The sequence below is a fragment of the Thamnophis sirtalis genome, unplaced genomic scaffold (assembly GCF_051295495.1).
Source record: "Thamnophis sirtalis isolate CommonGarterSnake01/CBP01778 unplaced genomic scaffold, rThaSir2_p1.2 scaffold_15, whole genome shotgun sequence".
NCBI classification, from domain to species: domain Eukaryota; kingdom Metazoa; phylum Chordata; class Lepidosauria; order Squamata; family Natricidae; genus Thamnophis; species Thamnophis sirtalis.
In genome coordinates, this window is record NW_028261395.1 from 5,121,651 (window position 1) to 5,144,829 (window position 23,179).

At 40.7% G+C, this 23,179-nt stretch overlaps 1 protein-coding gene across 1 annotated transcript in view; it reads left to right on the plus strand.

Moving 5' to 3' along the window:
* RNLS (renalase, FAD dependent amine oxidase) overlaps positions 1-23,179 on the plus strand; it is a 138,298-nt gene that overhangs the window by 102,474 nt on the left and 12,645 nt on the right. The window contains exons 5-6 of the mRNA XM_087702182.1: positions 1,108-1,281; positions 18,728-18,903. Coding sequence (XP_087558308.1) covers positions 1,108-1,281; positions 18,728-18,903 — 350 coding nt within the window. The remainder of the gene's footprint in view (positions 1-1,107; positions 1,282-18,727; positions 18,904-23,179) is intronic.

The following is a 23,179-nucleotide window of genomic DNA, read 5'->3' on the forward strand; positions in this document are numbered from 1 at the left end:
TGAATAAACTGAATACTTTTCTGCAAGAAAAATATTTAATTAATTGGTTGATTTTGTGTCCTAAAGGTATTTTACTTTTTGCTTAAGTTAAACTTATTTCCCAAGGGAAGAAACTCTCAGTGATCCTACAGATTTTCAGGAATTTTTCTCTTGAAATTAAAAAAAAAAAGATCTGGACTGCTATTGCTATTGTTATTTCTGCTTTGATCCTTAACTACCTGGTTCCATCTTATCTACCAGATGAGATTGTTTAACAAGATTTTGCTTTTGCCACCTGCATATGTGATTGCTCCATTTTTCGGCTTATGGCAACTTCAGCCTGGTCGTACATTCTTACGTGGCCCTATCTCACCTTTTCACACAATTATGGTGGAGGGATGTTTTGAACCTTGGTCTCCCCAGTGTGAGTCCCATCATCTTTTCTACTATACCATACTGGCCGAGTTCAGTCATGGTAGTGCTTTTCAACCTTAACATGCTGGTGCAGTTTTTATTTTGATCGTTTATGCATTCTGTAGTTGAGGGGTTACTGTTGTCACAGGAAGAGGAGATCTGGTAAAATTATCTCTCTGTTCCAGAAACCTTTTCCAAATGTTAATAAAATTGCCTTTCCATAACCTCTGTACATGCACATAGACTTGCAAATTGAGAATGTGGTTGAGAAAGTCGAAAGCTTTTGGGATGAAATGGGGGAACGATTGCTGAGTGGAAAACTTGATCTCTCACTAATTTAGTGAGCATTTAGAGCAGGCTTTCACAACTTGGCATTTGACAGAAATTTAGAAGTTACAACTCATACCCTGCCAGCACAGACATAGCGATTTTGTGAGGTTCCTTAATCGTCCTTTTTTTTTTTTTTAACGATGGCCACCTATAACCTTCTGCCTTTATTTCCTGACTTGGAAATTCTCCGACACATATTTGTGCAGCCATAACAAAAGCTAGGTTGGTGGAAGGGAGAGTTCGTTAAACAACGTGAACGGCCTTTTCTTGAAACACAGAAGTGTTATTTTAGAAAAAGGGAATTAAGTAGATTAACCGTAGTATTATTTGCAGGTTTAATGCTCCAAGAGAAAAATAATTGCCTCATTTTTGTTTCCTTCACAGTAATTAACAAAGGTTGGAGGCAGCAGCTGGAATCTGTGAGCTATTCCTCTCGCTATGCTCTGGGCCTTTTCTATGAAGCTGGCACCCAGTTTGATGCTCCTTGGGCGGTACAATACATCTCCAATAATCCCTGCATATGCTTCGTCTCCATTGATAACAAGAAGCGTGAAATAGGTCAGTGATTCCATTACTCCTTACAAACAAAGTAAGAATGGAGGGTGTGGATGATGGCCAGAGGGAAGGAACCTCTCTAATGTTAATGTGGTATGTAACTGCTGTACCTTCTGAATGCCTTTCAAAAACAGTCCATGGGAAAATGTTACAGTAATGCCAATGGGAGATGAATTGGACAGGAGTTATTGCAGTTAAGGGCTTCCTAACTTCAGTTTGGCAATTGGGGCAACAGATCACAGCTGTAATGTGATCTGCTCCAAGAGATCCCTTAGTAGTAGACCAATTCTGACTAGGGAATGAATATAACCCTGTTAAGAGGTGATACAGACGATACTTGATTGCATCTCAATAAGTGAGTCCTGCGTGCAGTTTTGTGTAGCTTTGAAAGAATGGAGGGAATAGGGGCACCCCAGAGATCAGAGGTTTCCAGCCAGATCTCTCTTCTACTCCAAGCGCCAACCTGAAGATGACCCTTTAGGAAACAGGAAAGCCACCAAAGAATGGTGCCCCTCCCTCCTCCATTCCTATACATCAGAGCCAATCCAGAAGGATAGGATAGCTGGATAGGGTTCCACCACAAATCCGCGAAGCCCTTCTGCGCGGAGACATAAGCGCGAAGACTAATTCGCGCCGTTCTAAGCGCTAAGGAAAAACGCAACCCTACCGCGGTGACATAATCGCGGAGGGCAAAATCGCGCATTCCCAAGCACTTAGTACCCTAAACCTAACCCTAAACCTAAACCTAACCCTAACCCTAAAACAAACCCCTAAACCTAATCCTAACGCTTACCTTAAATGAAGTCGGCTTTCTGCCGCGGCGCCGTTTTAAAGCGCCCTTCTGTTGCCGCTCTGTTGTCGCGGCGGTGATGACGCGCGGCGATGACATCGCGGCTTTAGCGCCGCGATTTTGACCAGCGCGGTTTTGTCGTGCCACGGCTGGATAGTATTAAAAGCTGCTGAGAAGTCAAGGAGGACTAGGAAGATTGTATTCCCCCAGTGTCAATCTTTCTAAAGCTTGTTTACATGTGTAACCAGTGCAGTTTCCATGCAGAGCCCAGCCTGAAGCCCATCTGCCACCGGTCCAAATAATCTGCTTTTTCTAGGGTCTTCTGAAGTTACAGTGCTACCTCTTTTGCTACTACATTCTCCAAAACAGGGAGGTTAGAAACTTGTCTGGACTAAATTTGTCCAAAAAAGTTCGATTGAGCAAAGCTTTGTAAGCAGGGGTTATATCATGCTTTGTTTCAGAAATGGGTAGACCCCCCTCTTGTCCAAATAAGTATTAATTATTCTATTTAAAACAAAAACAAGGGAAGAACAGGTTTGATGCACCAAAAGAATCACAACTCCAACATAGAAAGAATTGAGAATTCTTTCAGAATTCAGATTGGAATTCGGAGTGACTGTTTTCACCTATCTTTGGAGTTTGTTTAGACACAAATCTTAAAGAAATAATATTTATTTGGCCCTGCACGTCCAGAATTGCACATTTTGCCATGCTTAACATGAAAACACCAGCCCAGATGTAAATACCAGTACTTGAACATCCAGATGAGATTGTTAAGCTTTAATCAATCCCTTCCCCTTCTATATCCATTTAATCTGGAGAAAGTATACAAAGTGCTTCGATACTTTGCTCTGAAACACCCCAGTTGCTGAACATCGTGGCACGACAAAACCACGCCCGTCAAAATAGCGGTGATAAAATTGCATCGCTAAAGCCGCGATGTCATCACCGCACGTCATCACCACCGCGGCAACAGAAGGGCGCTTTAAAACGGCGCCGCGGCAGAAAGCCGATTTCAATTAAGGTAAGGGTTAGGATTAGGTTTAGGGGTTTGTTTTAGGGTTAGGTTTAGGGTTAGATTTAGGGTTAGGGTTAGGGTACTGAGTGCTTGGGAATGCGCGGATTTGCCCTCCGCCCTTATGTCATCGCGGTAGGGTCGCGTTTTTCCTTAGCGCTTTGAACGGTGCGAATTAGTCTTCGCGCTTATGTCTCCGCGGATAAGGGCTTTGCGGATTTGTGGTGGAACCGCTGAACATGTATACTCGGTACAAGTCCCCAACACTGCCTTACAGAGAAGAATAAAGACAGTTGACTAATAAAATAAAAAATGAATAACAAAGGTATAAAAGCGGCTGGTATTTCTGATTAAATAGACAATGGATAGAGAATTCAACAACTAATTATTTCGTCATAATGGCCTCCCTAAGTGGAATATAAGGGCACCTTATGGGCTATACCAGTGTAATGCCATCATGGATACCCCGATTCAAATTTATCTCTCCCAACCACAGCAACTCACTGATAATGTAGCCTCATCTGCCTCACAAAATGATGAAATAAAGTTGACGTAGAATACAGTGTTGTATGAGCCGAGGTGGCGCAGTGGTTAGGGTGCAGTACTGCAGGCCACTTCAGCTGACTGTTATCTGCAGTTCAGCGGTTCTAATCTCACCGGCTCAAGGTTGACTCAGCCTTCCATCCTTCCGAGGTGGGTGAAATGAGGACCCAGACTGTGGGGGCGATATGCTGACTCTGTAAACCGCTTAGAGAGGGCTGAAAGCCCTATGAAGCGGTATATAAGTCTAACTCAGTGTTTCTCAACCTTGGCCACTTGAAGATGTCCGGACTTCAACTCCCAGAATTCCCCAGCCAGCATTCGCCGAGGTGGCGCAGTGGTTAAATGCAGCACTGCAGGCTACTTCAGCTGACTGCAGTTCTGCAGTTCAGCGGTTCTAATCTCACCGGCTCAGGGTTGACTCAGCCTTCCATCTTTCCGAGGTGGGTGAAATGAAGACCCAGACTGTGGGGGCGATATGCTGACTCTGTAAACGGCTTAGAGCGGGCTGAAAGCCCTATGAAGCGGTATATAAATCGAACTGCTATTGCTATTGTTATAGCTGCCAAAGCAAAGGCAGGATGTACAAGTAAACATCAATTTTTGTCTCTCTGACTTGATTCATATACAACATGAGTTTATGATAATAATTTCATAACCTCAATTAAAATGTCCTGTTGATTCTATTAAGGTTTTCAAAAAGCTTCCCTAATACAAACAGTGACTAGTTTTTTTAGCAGGCAAACCATGTGATGTTTTCCCCAAGATAATTGTATTTTCTCCCTAATTTTCTATTCTAGTTTCAGTTCTGCAGCCTATTTAAAGAATGTTTGAAAGAGCGAAGTATTCTCATAATTTTAAATGGCTTAAACTGGGCTGCAAAATTAAATATTTTGTGTATTCATCTATTGATTTGCTGCATTTGCCTTTCCTCCAGGAGAATATCCAAGTGTACTTAGCATTCCTCCTCTGTCTGAGGTAGGTTGGCTGAGTGGGTGACTAGCCCAAAATAGCAATAGCAATAGCAGTTAGCCTTATATACCGCTTCATAGGGCTTTCAGCCCTCTCTAAGCGGTTTACAGAGTCAGCATATCGCCCCCAACAATCCGATAGATAGATAGATAGATAGATAGATAGATAGAGAGAGAGAGAGAGAGAGAGAGAGAGAGAGAGAGAGAGAGAGAGAGAGAGAGAGAGAGAGAGAGCAATAGCAGTTAGACTTATATACCGCTTCATAGGGCTTTCAACCCTCTCTAAGCGGTTTACAGAGTCAGCATATCGCCCCCAACAACAATCTGGGTCCTCATTTTACCCACCTTGGAAGGATGGAAGGCTGAGTCAACCTTGAGCCGGTGAGATTTGAACAGCCGAACTGCAGAACTAGCAGTCAGCTGAAGTAGCCTGCAGTGCTGCATTTAACCACTGCGCCACCTCGGCTCACCCACTCTGCGTTTTTGTAGATGAAAGTAGGCTCAAACTTGTGTCTCCTCAGGCCTAGCCCAGCAATTAATCACCATATCACACTTTCACTTGCCTGAGGCTTTATTCAGAAATGTGCTAGCTCAGTTCTATGGAATTAACAAAGGTAAAAAAAATGCTCTTGAGTATAAATTGCTGTTGCAGCAGCAACTGGCGCAAATAAGGCCAGAATAAGAAACCATGTTTGTTTGAAACTCTGCCAATTAAGGGCACATGGGCAGCCATCTGCCAGGGACGGCTGCGCTTCTCCTCCTCCTTCCTGTGTCACCCTGGGCCCTGTAACTGCAACATCTTTTAGTAAATGCAGCTGTTCCCTGGGTCCTCTTTGAGAATTCATTGGAACTGCTATTTATCAGAGTCGCAGAAGGTCACAATCTGGATCCTGACCTAAATCCTACATCGAACAAAGGGCAACTAAGCACGAGGAGAGAGGCTGAGAGGCTTTCAATTATTACTGTTTCAGAGGAAGATCCTTTCCGTGGTAGTCCTCTTTTGCAGAAGACAATTTTCTGTTTCCAGGCTGCCTCAATTCTCAATTAAAAGCTAATTTTCCAAGATTTCCCTTGGAAAAGTTGCAAGTTGTTTCGTGCTGCTATATTGCTAATGCTGCCATCCTTTTTGGGATTTACCTTTAAGAGCAAGCCATTGGACTCATTGGGGGCTTACTTCTATTAAGCACGTGTAATAGGATTGTGTTGTACAAAAGTTTGCTGTTCCAATCCTGTTTTCGACTCACAGCAGCTAAAAAATCTATTCCCTTTATAGCACAAGGATACAAGGCAATTTGTGGGTGGAATTATATAAGGAATGACAGTCTCTTCTTCTGTGTGCACCTCCCCTCAAAGTCACTTAGTCTTGATTTTGTTTGTTTTGAAGATAATTTTTAATTTTTATTTCACTGACGGTTTTGATCTTGTCTTGTTCTCTGATAGAACTACAATGCATATTTACACTGTTGAGAAGATAACTTTGGCTTCCCATCTATTTTTCTCTGTGTTTAGCAATAAATCATACATCTTGGGCTTATTTTCATATTTGATATGCCTAAAACTGTAATATGGTATGTTATGGTATTTTATTTTATTTCCTTTTTTTTTACTAGACATATATGAAACGATCCTTTTCTTACAGTAGTTTAATTGAGACAGTTTTTATTTAGACCTTTCTCCTTCATATAATTCTCATTTTAACAGTCAGGGTATGTCAGGAATAGCTCCTTTATTTATTGAGATGATAGATAGATAGATAGATAGATAGATAGATAGATAGATAGATAGATAGATAGATAGATAGATGATAGATAGATAGATAGATAGATAGATAGATAGATAGATAGATAGATAGATAGATAGATAGATAGATGGTAGATAGATAGAGAGAGAGAGAGAGAGAGAGAGGTAGGTAGGTAGGTAGGTAGGTAGGTAGGTAGGTAGGTAGGTAGGTAGGTAGATGATAGATACATAGATAGATAGTTGATAGATAGATAGATAGATAGATAGATAGATAGATAGATAGATAGATAGATAGATAGATAGATATGATAGATAGATAGATAGATAGATACATAGATAGATAGATAGATAGAGATAGATAGATAGATAGATAGATAGATAGATAGATAGATAGATAGATAGATAGATAGATAGATAGATAGATAGATAGATAGATGTAGGTAGGTAGGTAGGTAGGTAGATAGATAGATAGATGATAGATAGATAGATAGATAGATAGATGATAGATAGATAGATAGATAGATAGATAGATAGATAGATAGATAGATAGATAGATAGATAGATAGATGATAGATGATGGATGGATGGATGGATGGATGGATGGATGGATGGATGGATGGATGGATGGATAGATAGATAGATAGATAGATAGATAGATAGATAGATAGATAGATAGATAGATAGATCCCATCTTTATCTTTTGCACTTTTTCTTCCCAATATGTAGCCTTCTGAAATATTCCTAAATATTATTGAAAGTGAATTTGAATGTATGAATGTTAAGAGGAAGTTATTAAAAAGATGCATTAGAATTTACTGATTTTAGAAATATTTTTAAGGAAAAGTTTAGAGTCTTAAAATGGATGTTAAAGAAAAACCCAAGCTCCTAGTAAGCCCGATCATTGCATTTTTTAAAATCAATATATCAAGAGTCTTTCCTATAGCAGTAACAATATCACCATTGTTTCTCTATATCTACTGTACATGCTGGATTCGACCAGCTGCTCCTAGTGGATTAAAAGAAAGCCAGGCATACGTGACACAGATCTATAAAATGGGGGCTGGGAGAGAGGGAAAGAAATATTTGTTGGCAGTGATTTCTCTAGGAAAACCATCTTACTCCAGGGGAGTGAACTATAATAGCTGCTGTAAGACTTAAAGAACTCATGAAGACAAGCAAGTGCAGATGAATTACCCACAAGGCCTCATTATGACGTGTGTGTGTGTGTGTGTGTGTTTTGTTGTCCCTTGTTAACTTGGTTGGATTTTGCAATTCTATTCCAAGGAAAGGAGTGGGACAATAGTGTTTGTTAATAGCAAAACATAAATAGTTTCAGTGGTGGGTGTTTCTGTTTAATGTGAGGTTTTCTAAGGTGATTTCTTATTCTCTATCCCACTCTCCTATCCCAAACCTGCCCAGGGCTATAAAATAGTTGAATAAGAAAAATGGAGATAATTTTTTATTATTATGCCTATACCTAACCTCTTCAGAGTAATGCCATATCTCTGAAAACTAGGATGCTCATAATGAAATCTCACTAACCAAAAACACATACAGTTTTGGGTATAATTCTTATTATGCTCATGCCATGTGTATATTTAAACATCATTATATTACTAGCAATAATTATTTATAAAAGATAATTCTTGCTATGCTTGTTATCATTGCATAGCCCATTATGACTGAGACATGTATGGAGATGTATAGAATAGGTCTCTCTTCTTTTCAAAGAGCGGCATTTCTACCCAACTCCATTGCATAGAACCTTAAAAAAAAAAAGAGTGAGATTTGCCAGAAGAAGGATCAAGTTGTAAGATGAAGACAGAAGGCATCATTCTTCTTTGTCTTGTCTGCACGCTATGCGTGGGCATCCTGACATGATGCCAACTATATCATGCCAACTCACAGCAACGCCAGAAGAAATGGCGCTTCTTTGCTTGCTAGATTACATCTCACCTCAAGGAAGGTTTAAAACCAGAAGCGAATCGTAAGATGGAGAAGCTGAAGATTACAGATTCCCCTAGCTGGGAATTAAGGATGTAGTTAACAAGACAAGAATATTGAAAAGGGACCTCAGAGCACCGCCACAGAAATAAATGAAAATACCCAAAGGCATGGGTGATCCAAGGAACTCTGGATCCAGATTTTTCATCTGTTGGGAGAGAGCCCCAGCCCCTGTTTTTTTAGGTCTTCCCAAATCGTGCAGCAGTCGAGCAATGCATTTCACAATTCTTAGAAAAAAATGACTCAGGTATGTAAAATACTGTAAATTCATAACTGAGTACTTACAATAACCTACCAAAGCAGATTCTATGTCAACTTGGGCTGTTGTAGAGAATAACATTTTGCCATTTGACCATTCCCAGTTAGGACAATTTAAACAAATTCACATACATTTGGAAAAGTTGTCCAAAATCAGAACATGTTTTAGAAAGTCTTCCCCCACCCTTGTCCCAATACACACACACACACATACTTATAAAACATATATTGGAGTAATGTAGAGATTTTACCAGAAAAAATATATAAATTGAGAGGTAAATGCCAACTAATCCACATGAAAGCCTCATTGCTCAGAAAAGAACTGTCAGCCTCTGCCTTGCTGCTGCTTCGGCTGCCATTGAAACAGGGAGGGGGGGCATGGTATTTGGGAGGGGAATCATTATGTGCTGGAGGAACATTCTAGACGCTGTCCTGACCATCTCATTGCGCATGTGGAGGAAGGGAGTTTCCCGCCAAGGTTAACTGTCCAGGCATTCCACCCTGATGAGGGTTTTTTTGAAGATATCTCCCACCTGACAGTTGGGTGAATTATAATTGGACTATGGACTGGGGTGCCTAGGGGAGGGGATTGAACTATACATGATATTCTTTGCTTTTGCGCCTAATTAACCAGATTCAGCTTAGCTTTGCTACTATTCGTTTGTAATTAGTAAAAGTACACTTGCTTTCAGACAAATGGAGTTGAGTGGTTTCTTTCCTGATTATTAAATGAAGCAGGACCTGACATGAACACAGAAACATGGGCCTATATGCAGTATTAACGCAGACTGCATTTTGTTTCCAATTCTGAAATTTCCAATTTCCATTTAATTTTGGTCTCTTCATTCTTGATTTTTTTGACATCTGGTACTTCTGTTATTTATCTTCCACCAAGTATTCAGGTTATTTGAAGTTTTTACTTCTTGGCTGGTTGTAAAATTTTAATCTGGTTCCAAGTGTTTTTTCATACTTCATCCTATTTATTGACTTAATTATGTGAGATTTTTAAATGATGACAAAAACCACTATCTTGGCTTATGTTTGGAGGCCTATAGGCCTATAAGCCAAGATAGTGGTTTTTGTCATCATTTAAAAATCTCACATAATCTTTTTTTGTTATGCTTTTGCCTTCCCTTTTGACATATAATAAAAACAATTCAGTGAAACATTTCATGCATACATGAACAATGTGGATCACACAAAGGTAATGAAGAGCACTTGGAGCTAAAAAACCTACATACTCCTCCACACGTATAAAGTACTCAAGAATTCATCTCCTGGAAAGCACCTGTACTTGGAGACCAGTGGTGGTGCCTTGTTTTATTTCATTTATTTTATTTTATTTTGCATGAATGTTAAATAGTTTATATACCTTTAAATAGGTTCTGTGAGATGAAGAGAATTTTCCAGCATGAATTCTTAATCTACCCAATACACTGGACACTTACAGAACTATGTTCCTTTCTTCTATGAATGGGCCTGCTAATATTTGGTATTATTCAAATTCAGCATGTTATTCCTCCTTTTGAGGTATGGTTATATTTGGAATCACGTGGTTTTGAAGAAATTATAGGTAGGTTTCCCTTGACAGGTCATGTCACCTATTCATTCAAGCCCTCATCTCTATTTTATAATTCATTTCCTCTTCCTTACAATGTTACAACGAAATGATTCACAAAGAATTGAAAGACAGAATAAACCACCCCAGTGCTCTCTTCAGTCCCTGTAATAATGTGGTCTGTACATTACAGTAATTCCATGGAGAATAGAAGAGGGTCAGCAAATCTTCTGAATTTTAAAAAAAAATTTTTAAAAAAATTTAAGAGTGGCCTATCCGTTTGGAAAGTGACACTAACGTCATTACTGACATTTCAGAGGAAATTCCAAGTTTATTTTTAGAGTCAGGGGAATTTATTTTTATTCATTGTTAATTGCTAGATGCATATTAAATTTAAGACTATTTTTCACTATGGAAAGATTCTTCCTCCCTCCCTTAATTCCTTGCACAAAGTGAAAGCAATTGTCTCTTTTACACTACCAACACATTGGAGATTTGAGGCACTTACTACCTTCGAAGTTAGAAAGAATGCAAAGATAGATCTGTACGTAGGCAAAGTGCACATTTTCCCAAACAAGCAGGTCGACTGATCTTCTCTCCCATCTTTCCATCCATCCATCCCATCTTTTTTTCTAGGCGCTTTAGATGCGTTAAATGGACTTCTTTCATTCTCTCTGATAGAACTCTGGTGGACCTGAAAGAGAATGACTAGCTCACTGTTTCCTTGTGAGTTTCTACGGGGGATTTGAGTCTCCCTAATTTTAGTCCAAAACCCTTCTTGTTAAGAAAACTCACCAAAAAATGGATTGACTATATACAAAATAAATACGGCACCAAGAAATTCCAGTTAGCCTATGCTTAAGATCAGAAATGATTTAAATTGTTTAAAGTTAGCTCAGCAAGAAGAAGCTAAGGTCAATGTAGAGATGTCATTAATTTCTTTATTTCTTTTCTCTCAATAGATTTTAGACTGTGTTTGCTAAAAATCCATACCGTGTACGGGTTCTGGGAATAGCAATAGCAATAGCAATAGCAATAGCAGTAGACTTATATACCGCTTCATAGGCCTTTCAGGCCTCTCTAAGCGGTTTACAGAGAGTCAGCATATTGCTCCCAACAATCTGGGTCCTCATTTTACCCACCTCGGAAGGATGGAAGGCTGAGTCAACCCTGAGCCGGTGAGATTTGAACCGCTGACCTGCTGATCTAGCAGTAGCCTGCAGTGCTGCATTTAACCACTGCGCCACCTTGGCTTGGGAAGTCGGGGGGGGAGGAGGAGGGGGGTTGGGGGGAGGGTGGAGGGAGGGAGGGGTATACATTAGGCTAGACAAGAATTTGGTGGTAAACTAGAACTATTTTGACACACAAAAAATTGTACTTCGATGTCTTACTGATTGAGGAATGATGAAATGTTTGTTTTAAAAGAAAATAAAACTTTTGAACCCAAGAAAACTCACCAATCCATCCTTCCATAAAGTAGGGAACTCGGAGAGAACCTCTTTGTCTTGATGATGGGGTTCCTAATTGCCTATGAAAGATTTTACATTACATTAAGGTAATTTATTTCTTATATTTTAGAATGAAATCGAATCAGATCTTTAAATTATACACGTAAAGATTTCATTCAATTGTTGACCAATGAATCACATTTTTATTTTGGTCATAGGCCAGCACAAAGTAGGGAGCTACAGACAATTACAAACATACAAGATATATAATAGGTTAATATATATATGAAAAACCAGAATATTTATGTGTGTGTGAGAGAGAGAGAGAAAAAGAAAGAGAGTGAGAAAGAGAGAAGATGGGGATGGACGGACAAATAGACAGTAAATGGTATACACAAAAAAACAAGTCATACAGTCCAAAAACACTGGAATATTATCCAGATTTCCAGATTAACAGGTTTATTTTCCTAGTTTGAAAAAAAGACTGAAAAGATTGTAGACAATCCAATATTATGACAAATAAAGGAAAACTTTATCTAGAACCCTTTAAAATTTCATAAATAAAACATCCTCTGGATTTTTTTTAATAGAGCATTAAACACAAATGCACTTTAAAATCTCTACGAGATTAAAGTGGAAAAGAGCATTTTCTAGCAAATGCTCAAGATTAATATAGAGAGAGATTTGGATTTAGATACCTCAGATAGCATGGTGAACATACTTAATTTTTTTTTCATAAAATGATCTCTGTGTGGTTTTATATCCTTGAAATAAGAATGTACTCATTGTGATAAATATTTGTGATGTAAATCAGTAAATGCCAACATCTGTGCTTTTTAATGTATCTTGTCCAAGAATTAGATAATACTAGATTTCCATCTTAACCGAAACAAAATATAGAACAAACAGTTATTTATCATTTCAGAAGTCTGCTTATTAGTTTCATTGGTTATATTCAAGATTATTTTTAGGGAGAGTGTTGAAATTATTGCAAGTGTATTAACAAGCAGCTCATATAACTATAAATCCAAAGAAAATTAAGTGAAGAGATTATGGTAATAGAATAAGAAGAATGGTTTATTCTGTTAAGCTTGCAAGTGTGGGAGTTCAAGAAGGGGGAAAATGCACATTAAGCTTACAAAAACTATTATCTCATGTTGGAATAACTAAGCTCACCTCTCTTCCCTTCCCCTCTCGAATCGTGTGGCTGTTGGTTGTTTTAAATTCCCTGTATTTTTTGTTGTAGTTCTTGTGTTTCCCTTCCCCTCCTTTGGGTTTGTGCGCCGCCCTGAGTCCCGCTGGGAATAGGGCGGCATATAAATAAAATGAACCTTGAACCTTGTACTTTATTATGTGCCATTTTTGATGAGTCTTGCAGAAGCATGACTGTGTATTATGTGCACTTCTTTCCTTTGTTTTTGCTACCTCAATAAACATAAAATCCACATTTATAATTCTTTCTAAAACAAAGCTTTCGCTTAAAAACAGTCTCCGTGTTGTCTTCATTTTCATCATCTCCACCTCATCCGAAGGGCCTCTGGGGCCTAAGTCATGTGACGCACGATATTGAGAGAAACAATTAAGCAAAACAAAGAAACAACAACAAATAAAATCTTTCTTCTTTTTTTTTTAATGACTTACAATCTGTTCAGACAGTTTGAATGTACCGAAATTAGCCTTGTAAGCTTAGCCAGGAATAGACTTCCAGAAGAATTACTCTCAAATTCCTTGAAATCAAAAACCGCATTTAATGGCTCACAAAGGGCAGTACTGATTGCAAGTTGCTCAACTTTTTAAGACATCTAAGCCAATGTGTTTAATTGGGGGGTTGTGGGCTTTTTGGTGGACATTTTATTTCATTCATTTTTGGGGTGTTTTTTTTTTAAATGACAACAGAAAACTTCTGGACAAAAACTATATGATATCTGGCTCCATAGCTCGATTGCATAGATATCCTGAAGAAACAGTATTATCACGACACCTGAGGAAGGAATTGAAGTTTTCAATATGAAAACCTCTTTTACAGCTTTCACAAATACCTTTATCCTTCTTTAGGAAGAATTATGGTAGCTAGTTTGGCTGGAGGTCTCAAAGCGTGCCTGTCTAAACCGCGGTGACAAAACCGTGCCGACAAAACCGCGCCGACGAATGAGCGCTGAAGCACGCCGACAACAGCGCGGCAACAAAAGCGCGCTGTAACCTAACCCTAAACCTAACCCTAAACCTAACCCTAAACCTAACCTTAACTTAAATCAAGCTTCTGTCGGCGCGCTGTTGTCGGCGCACTGTTGTCGGCGCGTTTTGACATCGCGGTTTTAGCACCGCGGTTTTGTCGGCGCGCTTTTGACGTTCGCGCTTTTGTCGGGTCACGCTTCTCAGTAGCCTTCTTTATATCATTTCAGTATAAGGACCTGTGTGGCACTTTGATTTCAATGTAGAAAAGCCACTTTCAAGCAGGTAAGGGATCTTTCACAGCAGTTGTTCTCAACTCCTTAAATCACTTCTGCCACTATCGTGATCCATCATGACCTTCTCCATTCTCCCAGATTTATCATGACGCTGGTTGCTACACTGAATAGTTGCCAAGCTAAAACATGAATCTTGACAGGATTAGGTCTAGAATTTCTAGAGCAATATTTTTCAACAGGATGTTCTTTGATTTTGGATGTAATTTTCCCATACATGTGCTTTGTATCAATCATCCACAAATAAAAGTTCTTTTCTATACCTTTTTCCTGCACATAATATCTGATTTCAGGGGACTCATTAGTTGCTGCTGTCTAAGCCATCACAGACTTTGCAAATGAGGCTGAAGGAATTTTAGATAAAAGAATAGTCATTATGGTTTTATTTTTTAATCTCTTTGCTGGCAATAAATAAACAGAGGACCCTTGACAACAGAGATTTCTCTATAACAAAGAGGAAATCCTTTTTGTTTTTGCTCTCTTTTGTGCACAGTTCCGGTATCCATTTTTCTGACTTGAATGGACTTTTTCTATTAGCTACTTTTCCATTTGGAACGGCTCATCCTTCCAGAGAAGGCAGTGATCCTTAAGCATCATGAACACTTAATGTCTGAGAAATAACACTCTCTGGTTCTTGAATTAGTACGTTTGTTTGCTTCATTCAACATCTCTTGTGGCTATTTATTTTATTTATTTATTTATTAAATCGATTTATAGGCCGTCCAATCCCGGAGGACTCCGGGCGGCTTACATCGAAGAAAGAAGAATAATTTTAAAAATGACAATAAAAACATGTTAAAACAGCACACATACATTCGTTACGATTGGGGCTGGACTTCAACAATGAGGTCAACAGCCCCCAGGCCTGCCGGAATAGCCAGGTTTTCACAGCTTTTCTGAAGGCCATGAGAGTGGGTAAGGTCCGGATTTCTGGGGGTAGCTCATTCCAAAGGGTCGGAGCAGCCACAGAGAAGGCTCTCCTCCGGGAAGCGGCTAGCCGACATTGTCTGGCTGACGGCATCTGAAGGAGGCCCACTCTGTGGGATCTCACCGGCCGTTGGGAGGAATGTGGCAGTAGGCGGTCTCGGAGGTATGCTGGCCCTAAGCCATGTAGGGCTTTAAAGGTAATAACCAACACCTTGAATTGCGTCTGGAGACCAATAGATAGCCAGTGCAGCTCGCGGAGGATCGGTGTGACGTGGGTGTACCTAGGTACACCCAATATCGCTCGCGCGGCTGCATTCTGGACTAGTTGCAGTCTCTGAACACTTTTCAAAGGTAGCCCCATGTAGAGCGCGTTGCAGTAATCCAGCCTTAAGGAGACTATATCAAATCTTTGAGCCCATTTACAATTTGACGCCAAAATGAGAAGGACAAGCATGTTTGACATTTCCTCCTCAGGAATGAGCTGTATGCCCGCAATCCGATGAGACCCATGTTAAGCTAAGTGTAGAAAAAATACCAAATATGCAAAGCGCAAGAAGATGTAATTCTGTTATATCACTTTTATTTTTTGGCCCGTTACCATATTTCTCCGCATTACCGTTCTCAGAGTTCAGCTGTAATATTTGTCTAAAAATAAAATTGTATGGTTTGATTCAAAAGCTGGTCTTGCTCAAGATATTTTGAACATTAGGTTCTAACCCATCGTTTTAAGAGCAAACTTGCTCCAATAACTTCACTGAAAAATTTGAAACAGTTTAGATTTCAGCCGAAGTCATAAAAAGTGTTCTGATGCCATTCCCCCCACCCACCCATCCCACTCCGGCCACCAACCACCACCACCCGCAGTTTTTTAATTGCAATTCCTTTTTGCTGAGTGAGCACAGCATCCTTTATTTATTTTACTGGAAACAGTCCCCTCTTCACCCTGGTTCAGTGCTCTTGGGCAACTCAACCGTCATAATATCTCTTTGGGGGGGACACAGAAAAATCTATATTGGAACATAAATTCCAAGCACAACGGATAACGTTAAGTCCAAAGGTGCTTCAGGTGACCTGAAGAAAACTGGGCTGTGATCTAGCTAGCAGCAGACATTAAAAAGGAGTGTCTGGACTTAAGCAAATATATTTCTTTAGGCTTAGAAGAAAGATAAGAATCTATGGCCTCTCATCCTAGTTCATGGGTGGGAATTCATGGGCTGTAACTACAACTAAAGACGTTTCTAGTGCCTATTGTAGGTAGAATAAAGGAATGTAATTATTTCTCAGCCCAATAGTGCTCCACTTCAGCTTGCTAAATTATTAGTTAGTAAGCTAAAGAACAGTACAGGTAGTTTTCAACTTACGGCCACAATTGAGCCTAAAATTTCTGTCGCTGAGAGAAAATTCATTAAATATGTTTTGTCCCTGTTCAAGATCTTCCTTGCCACGGTTGTTAAATGAATCGCTGTAGTTGTTATTTTAGTATCATTAAATGAATCTGGTTTTCCATTGACTTGACTTGTCAGAAAAGGTGATCACATGACCCAAGGGTGAAATTCAACAGGTTCGGTAGCGGAAATTTTGAGCAGTTTGGAGAACCGGCAAATACCACCTCTGGTTGGCCCCAGAGCGGGGTAGGAGTGGGGATTTTGCAGTATCCTTCCCCCCAGGAGTTGGGAGGGAATGGGGATTTTGCAGTATCCTTCCCCTGCCATGCCCACCAAACCACGCAATAAAAAAGTTGAATTTTACCACTGATGTGGCCTTGCAACTATCATAAATAGGAGACACTTGCCAAGGATTTGAATTGGAATCCCATGACCAATGGGATGCTGCCACTGTCATAAGTGTGAAAAATGGTCATATAGCAATAGCAATAGCAGTTAGACTTATATACCGCTTCATAGGGCTTTCAGCCCTCTCTAAGCGGTTTACAGAGTCAGCATATCGCCCCCAACAACAATCCGGGTCCTCATTTCACCCACCTCGGAAGGATGGAAGGCTGAGTCAACCCTGAGCCGGTGAGATTTGAACAGCCGAACTGCAGAAGTGCACTCAGCTGAAGTAGCCTGCAGTGCTGCATTTAACCACTGCACCACCTCGGCTCTATATTTTTTTACTTTTCAGTGCCATTGTAACTTTAGTCACTAAACAAACTGAGACCTACCAGTACTATCCTCCTAGCATAAAAGCATATGTGTGGAAACATATGTGCTATGCCTGTATTCCAACACAGCATTTGCAGGGGAGGCAGTATAGAGGACCCACAACAAAATCATAAAGTTTTCAGGGCATGCCAACATTTTGTTTTTCATTATTTGTGCAGGATAGATTAGGTTGGAAGGTTTTCTGCATCCTTGTTACTACTCAGGACTGTGTTAAAGGTACCAATGCATTTGGGTGTTTTTTTTCTACCTCATCGTAATATTAAATTGTACAATGGCACCATCAGAAAGGGATCAGAAGTAAACAAAAAGAGGTTGGGAGCAGCAGATTATCTGAGCAGTAGATAATACTGCTCTTTCGGTCTAGTTTGATAAGGAGCCGGGCGAAATTACAAAAGGAAGAATTTCCTCCAGGGAACCAAAGCAGTTGTTTGGACCAAAGACTGAGAGGAAACTGGAAGCCAACAGGGAAAGGAGGATATTAAAAGAAATTCCCCTCAGTCTTTGGACCAATCAGGCTTTGAGAATACCCAGGAGTAGCCCCTCCCTCTATTCTACTGAAAAGCAACGTTCAGGTAAGGACCAACCTTTTTTCTTTACTGTGTGATTCAGGTGTCTTGAAATAACTTACGTCCTGCAGCGGTTTTGTGGTGGAACCTCCTTTTCCAGGAGTCAAGACTGACTCAAAGCAACCCAAAATAATATTACAATGTTGTCATTTATTATTTTGATTTCTTTTTCCTACTGCATTGGTCTCCAGGCAACTTTTTCCTATTGTATTGAACTTTTGGCAATTTAGAATCCTCTATAATAGAAGAATGTTATATGGCCGTGATAGTGAACCTATGGCAGAGCCCTCTCTATGGGTATGCAAGCCATCGCCCCATCTCAGCTCCACCACGCATGCGCCTTCCAATGGCCAGCTGGTTTTTGGGATCTCTGCCACGCATGTGCAGGGGGCAGGATGCATGCAGGAGATGCAGGTGTCATGCGAGCATGCGGTGTGTGTGCATTGCATTATCAGTATACAGCGACAAAAAGGTTGGTATATGGTATCCCCTGACTTACAAACACAGTTGGGACCAGAATTTTGATCACTAAACAACACAGTTATTAAGCAAATCACACGGTTAGTAAATGAATCACGCTGTCATTAAATAAATCTGTCCTCCCCAAATGACTTTGTTTGTTGGAAGCCAGCTGAGAAGATTGCAATTTATGATCACGTGACTTCTAGATGTTCCAATTATCATAAATGTGAGCCAGTTGCCAAGAGCCCGAATTACGATCACAGGGGTTGTTGTAAAAATAATAATTTGGAGGACAGGTCATAAGTCACACTTTATAAAGCCGTTGTAACTACCAAGAGCCATCATTAAATGAGCGGTCGTAAATTGAGGACCTGTAAGTCTAACCAAATCTCACAAGCTGTAGCAGTAATTTTTTTTCTTCTTTAATCATCATTTCCTAGATGGACTTGGTTAAATCTTCTAATTTTGAACATAGGAGATCCATAAAGGGAATGTCATTGGTGCCCTTTGTAGACATCTTCCTGCTTCCGTCTCTTACAGAGTCACCTGACGTTGCTCCATCCGTCGTTGTTCATACCACTGTATCTTTTGGAACCGAACATTTGGAATGGGACAAAGAAAAAATCCAGCCGTTGATTATAAATGAATTGAAAGCCATCATGCCTCAGTTGCCTGAACCGGGAAGTATCAAATGCCAGAAATGGAGATATTCTCAGGTAATTCCTAATAACAGTTTAGAATAGTGAATTTTGGGCAGAAATTAGACGAGGTAACCTCCACTGATTCTAAAAGCATAAGTCAGTTACCAGCCAATTAAACTTCATTCAAAGCAGACAAATTTTAATTTCTGCCGAAGAATCACACTGCTTTTTTGCATATCTCAGTAATTACCGACGATAATGTATTAAATGCTTTGGAAGGTTGATTGAAGGCAAACTGCTTCAGAACAATCTGGGAATTTGTATTGTCTCTTCATTAATGTCTCGATAAAACAAGGGTAACCAACTCTAAGGAGGAGCCGAGGTGGCGCAGTGGTTAAATGCAACACTGCAGGCTACTTCAGCTGACTGCAGTTCGGCGGTTCTAATCGCACCGGCTCAAGGCTGACTCAGCCTTCCATCCTTCCGAGGTGGGTGAAATGAGGACCCAGACTGTGGGGGCGATATGCTGACCCTGTAAACCGCTTAGAGAGGGCTGAAAGCCCCATGAAGCGGTATATAAGTCTAACTGCTATTGCTATAAGCACAAAGCTCCTACATTGTATAAAAGAGGGACTCTCAGGAAATATAGCATATTTAATTTACTTATACAATTGTGTCTTTGTTATGTGATGTGTAGTTCCCAGAAGGCCAATGGCTAAAAAGGAGGAATATAAATTGAAATAGGAAATAATAATGTATTCAGAGAGTAACACATATCTGATATAATGGAATCAAAATAAGAGCAAATGTTGTTACTGTGCATTGGTCTTAACCTAGCTGGCATTGCCATAGGTACAGCAAGATATAAGCAAAGTTTCAACAGAAAGTTTTTCTTGCAAAAGTTGTCAAGAACAAAACCGGGTGGCATAAAAGAAATGAGAACTTTCTAGTGTAAAGAAAAAGGCTTTATTTTGAGATAGTTTTGAGCAATCAGTATTAATAAACATTATCTAACAGTATACTAAAATAAGAAGTATTAAATCATAGTTCTAAAAATCAAACTCTAAACAGCAAGTAAAAATAGCAATAACAATAAAAGATTATCTTTAAACCTTGGGAACAAAAAACACCTAGCAGATAACAGTGTTAGCTGAAAAAGAAAATAAAAAGAGTCTTGCAAAATCAAATCACTGCTTGTTCTCATACCAGCAGTCTGTTTTCCACAAAGGCTATCAAGATGTATGTCAGTAAAACACAGCCAAGAGGTGAGGACACTTCTAGTCTTCTGTTGTGCTTGTGCTATCAGAATAGAATAACAGAGTTGGAAGGGACCTTGGAGGTCTTCTAGTCCAACCCCACTGCTCAGGCTGGAAACCCTATACCATTTCAGACAAATGGTTATCCAATGTCTTCTTAAAAACTTCCAGTGTTGGAGCATTTATAACTTCTGGAGGCAAGTTGTTCCACTGATTAATTGTTCTTACAGTCAGGAAATTTTCCCTTAGTTCTAGATTGCTTCTCTCCTTGATTGGTTTCTATCCATTGCTTCTCGTCTACCCTCAGGTGCTTTGATGAATAACTTGACTCCCTCTTCTTTATGGCAACCCCTGAGATATTGGAATACTTCTATCATGTCTCCCCTCGTCCTTTTATTATTATTATTATTATTTATTTGTCTTGTATGCCGCCCACTCCCGGAGGACTCCGGGCGGCTCACAAATGACAAGGGAAAGGGGGGAACAAGATAAAGACAACATATTAAAAACAAAACCAACATTCACAATTTCTATGGAGGTAGATGCTTCTCAGCTCCCCCCAGCCTGCTGGAACAGCCAGGACTTGGTGGCTTTGCGGAAGGCCGGGAGGGTAGTAAGGATCCGGATCTCAACAGGGAGCTCGTTCCAGAGGGCCGGAGCTGCAACAGAGAAGGCTCTCCCCCGGGTAGTCGCCAGCCGACATTGGCTGGCAGATGGAATCCGGAGGAGACCCAACCTGTGTGATCTAATTGGTCTGAGAGAGGTGATCGGCAGGAGGCGGTCTCTCAGGTACCCAGGTCCGATGCCATGTAGGGCTTTATAGGTAGCGACCAGCACCTTGAAGCGGATTCGGAGACTAATAGGTAGCCAGTGCAGCTCGCGGAGGATAGGTGTAACGTGGGTGTACCTTGGTGCACCCACAATCGCTCGCGCGGCTGCATTCTGGACTAATTGGAGTCTTCGAACACTCTTCAAGGGCAGCCTTGATGATCATTGCCTCCTCCTTTGGAAGCAACTTCAACTCCACCACAATATGACTTGTGCTCTCTCCATGAGCAAAATAGTGTTTTCTGATTGAGACTAGATTTCTACCAATGTGATGTGTGGGAACCTGTCTTGGTAAAGTTCTCAGAAATGAGACAAAAAACAAAACAAAACTTACTAGCTGAATAGACAGAGAACTTGTGAAGTCCGTTCTGACTGATGCCTAGTTGAAGTCCTTTTCAATGTGTTGATATGAGATTTTAAAGCCCTTGGCCTTTGCTCCACGATACATAATGGATTTCTCGCGCTCTCTGTTATACCTAATTGTAGCTGTTCCTTGTAGACCAGGCATCCTTGGGAGAAGACCTGGGACAGGATCAGAGGTGGTATTCTGCCAGTTCAGATCAGTTTGCCCAAACAGGTAGCAGAAATTATGGGTAGCCCTGCCCTCCTGCCCCGGCTCTGTGGCACCCATTTACCAGAGGTGGGTTCCTACCAGTTCGCACCTATTCGGTAGAACCGGTTCGTCAAATCTACCGAACCGTTTAGAAGAGGTTCCACCAGTGGACCCGGAAAGCAGGCCACACCTACAGAAGAGGTTCCAAAATTTTTTTGAAACCCCACCACTGGTCCTTGGATATGATTATTCTACACCATCATGCTCCTATTTATAAAACTCAGTGCCTCTGTGAAAGGTAAGGATGACTACTGCGTTTGTGGTGCAATCAGAACATTGCGTGTGTTGAAGTTGTTTTGACGCAAACCAAAGGTGCCTTTTAAAAAACAAGTTGACATCATATTCTTATGCATGCCAGGGCTGTGTGGGAGGTAATTTAAGGTGGTTCTGACAAGTGTCGTCGGCATCTTCATATCCGGTCACATGGGCGGCAAGCCACTCCCATCCGGTCACATGGGTGGCAAGCCACTCCCACAAAGGAGGCCACACCCACAGAGTAGGTTCGGACAATTTTTGAAACCCACCACTGCCATTTAGGCACTTTTCTAGCCAAAGCGCATGTGTGCTCACATTTGCAAACCAGTAGGGAAAGGAAGGGAATACCACCCCTGGACAGGATAACGGTTTGTTGTGGCCCTGAAGCTTGGAATATCCTTCCCAAATAAAGTATATTAATTTTCAGAGTTGTGCACACAAAAAGAGCTCTTGTGTATGAATATTCTTGAGCAGGGGAGATTGCTTTCGTGTGGCTGCTCTTTTGATTGTTATGCTGTTTATCTGACTTTTATGTATTCTAATTATTGAATTGGATTGTGGTTTTCTGCCTTAGGGTGCTAGTGATGTAAAAGAGAGGCTGTAAATATGCTCAAAGACAAAAGAGAGGAACTGAACTGCAGTGGATATCTTTGTCAAGCAACCTCACTGTTGCTGAGATGGAGAGAGAGAAAAACCTAGAGCAGTGATGGCGAAACATGTGTGCATGTGTGCGCACCGGAGTGCTGGAAGACCTGCTGGCTGGCACACACGTGCCTGTTTTTTGGGCCGTTTTTCAGGCTGTTTTGGGGGCCATTTTCAGGCTGCTTTTCGGACCGTTTCAGGCCAGTTTTGGGGGGCGTTTTTGGAGTGTGTTTTTTGGGTCAAAAATGGCTTGAAAAATGGCCCCAAAACAGCCTGAAATGGCCTGTTTTGGGGGGCATTTTTCATGCCGTTTTCCAGCTCTCTGGTGACGGCAAGGACCAGCTGGTGATAGCATGCTTGCCCACAGATGCCACATCTGGCACGCATGCCATAGTTTCGCCATCATAGCAATAGCAGTTAGACTTATATACCGCTTCATAGGGCTTTCAGCCCTCTCTAAGCGGTTTACAGAGTCAGCATATCACCCCCAACAATCCGGGTCCTCATTTTACCCACCTCGGAAGGATGGAAGGCTGAGTCAACCTTGAGCCGGTGAGATTTGAACCGCCGAACTGCAGCTAACAGTCAGCTGAAGTGGCCTGCAGTACTGCGCCCTAACCACTGCGCCACCTCGGCTCATCATGGACCTAGAGGAAATGCCAAATGAATTGGAACCCTTTTAGCACTCTATGCTAGAGAGAAATGAAGGGAGAACGTTTTTCTCAGTGGTACAAGCAAACGTTGCTTTCTCTTTTCA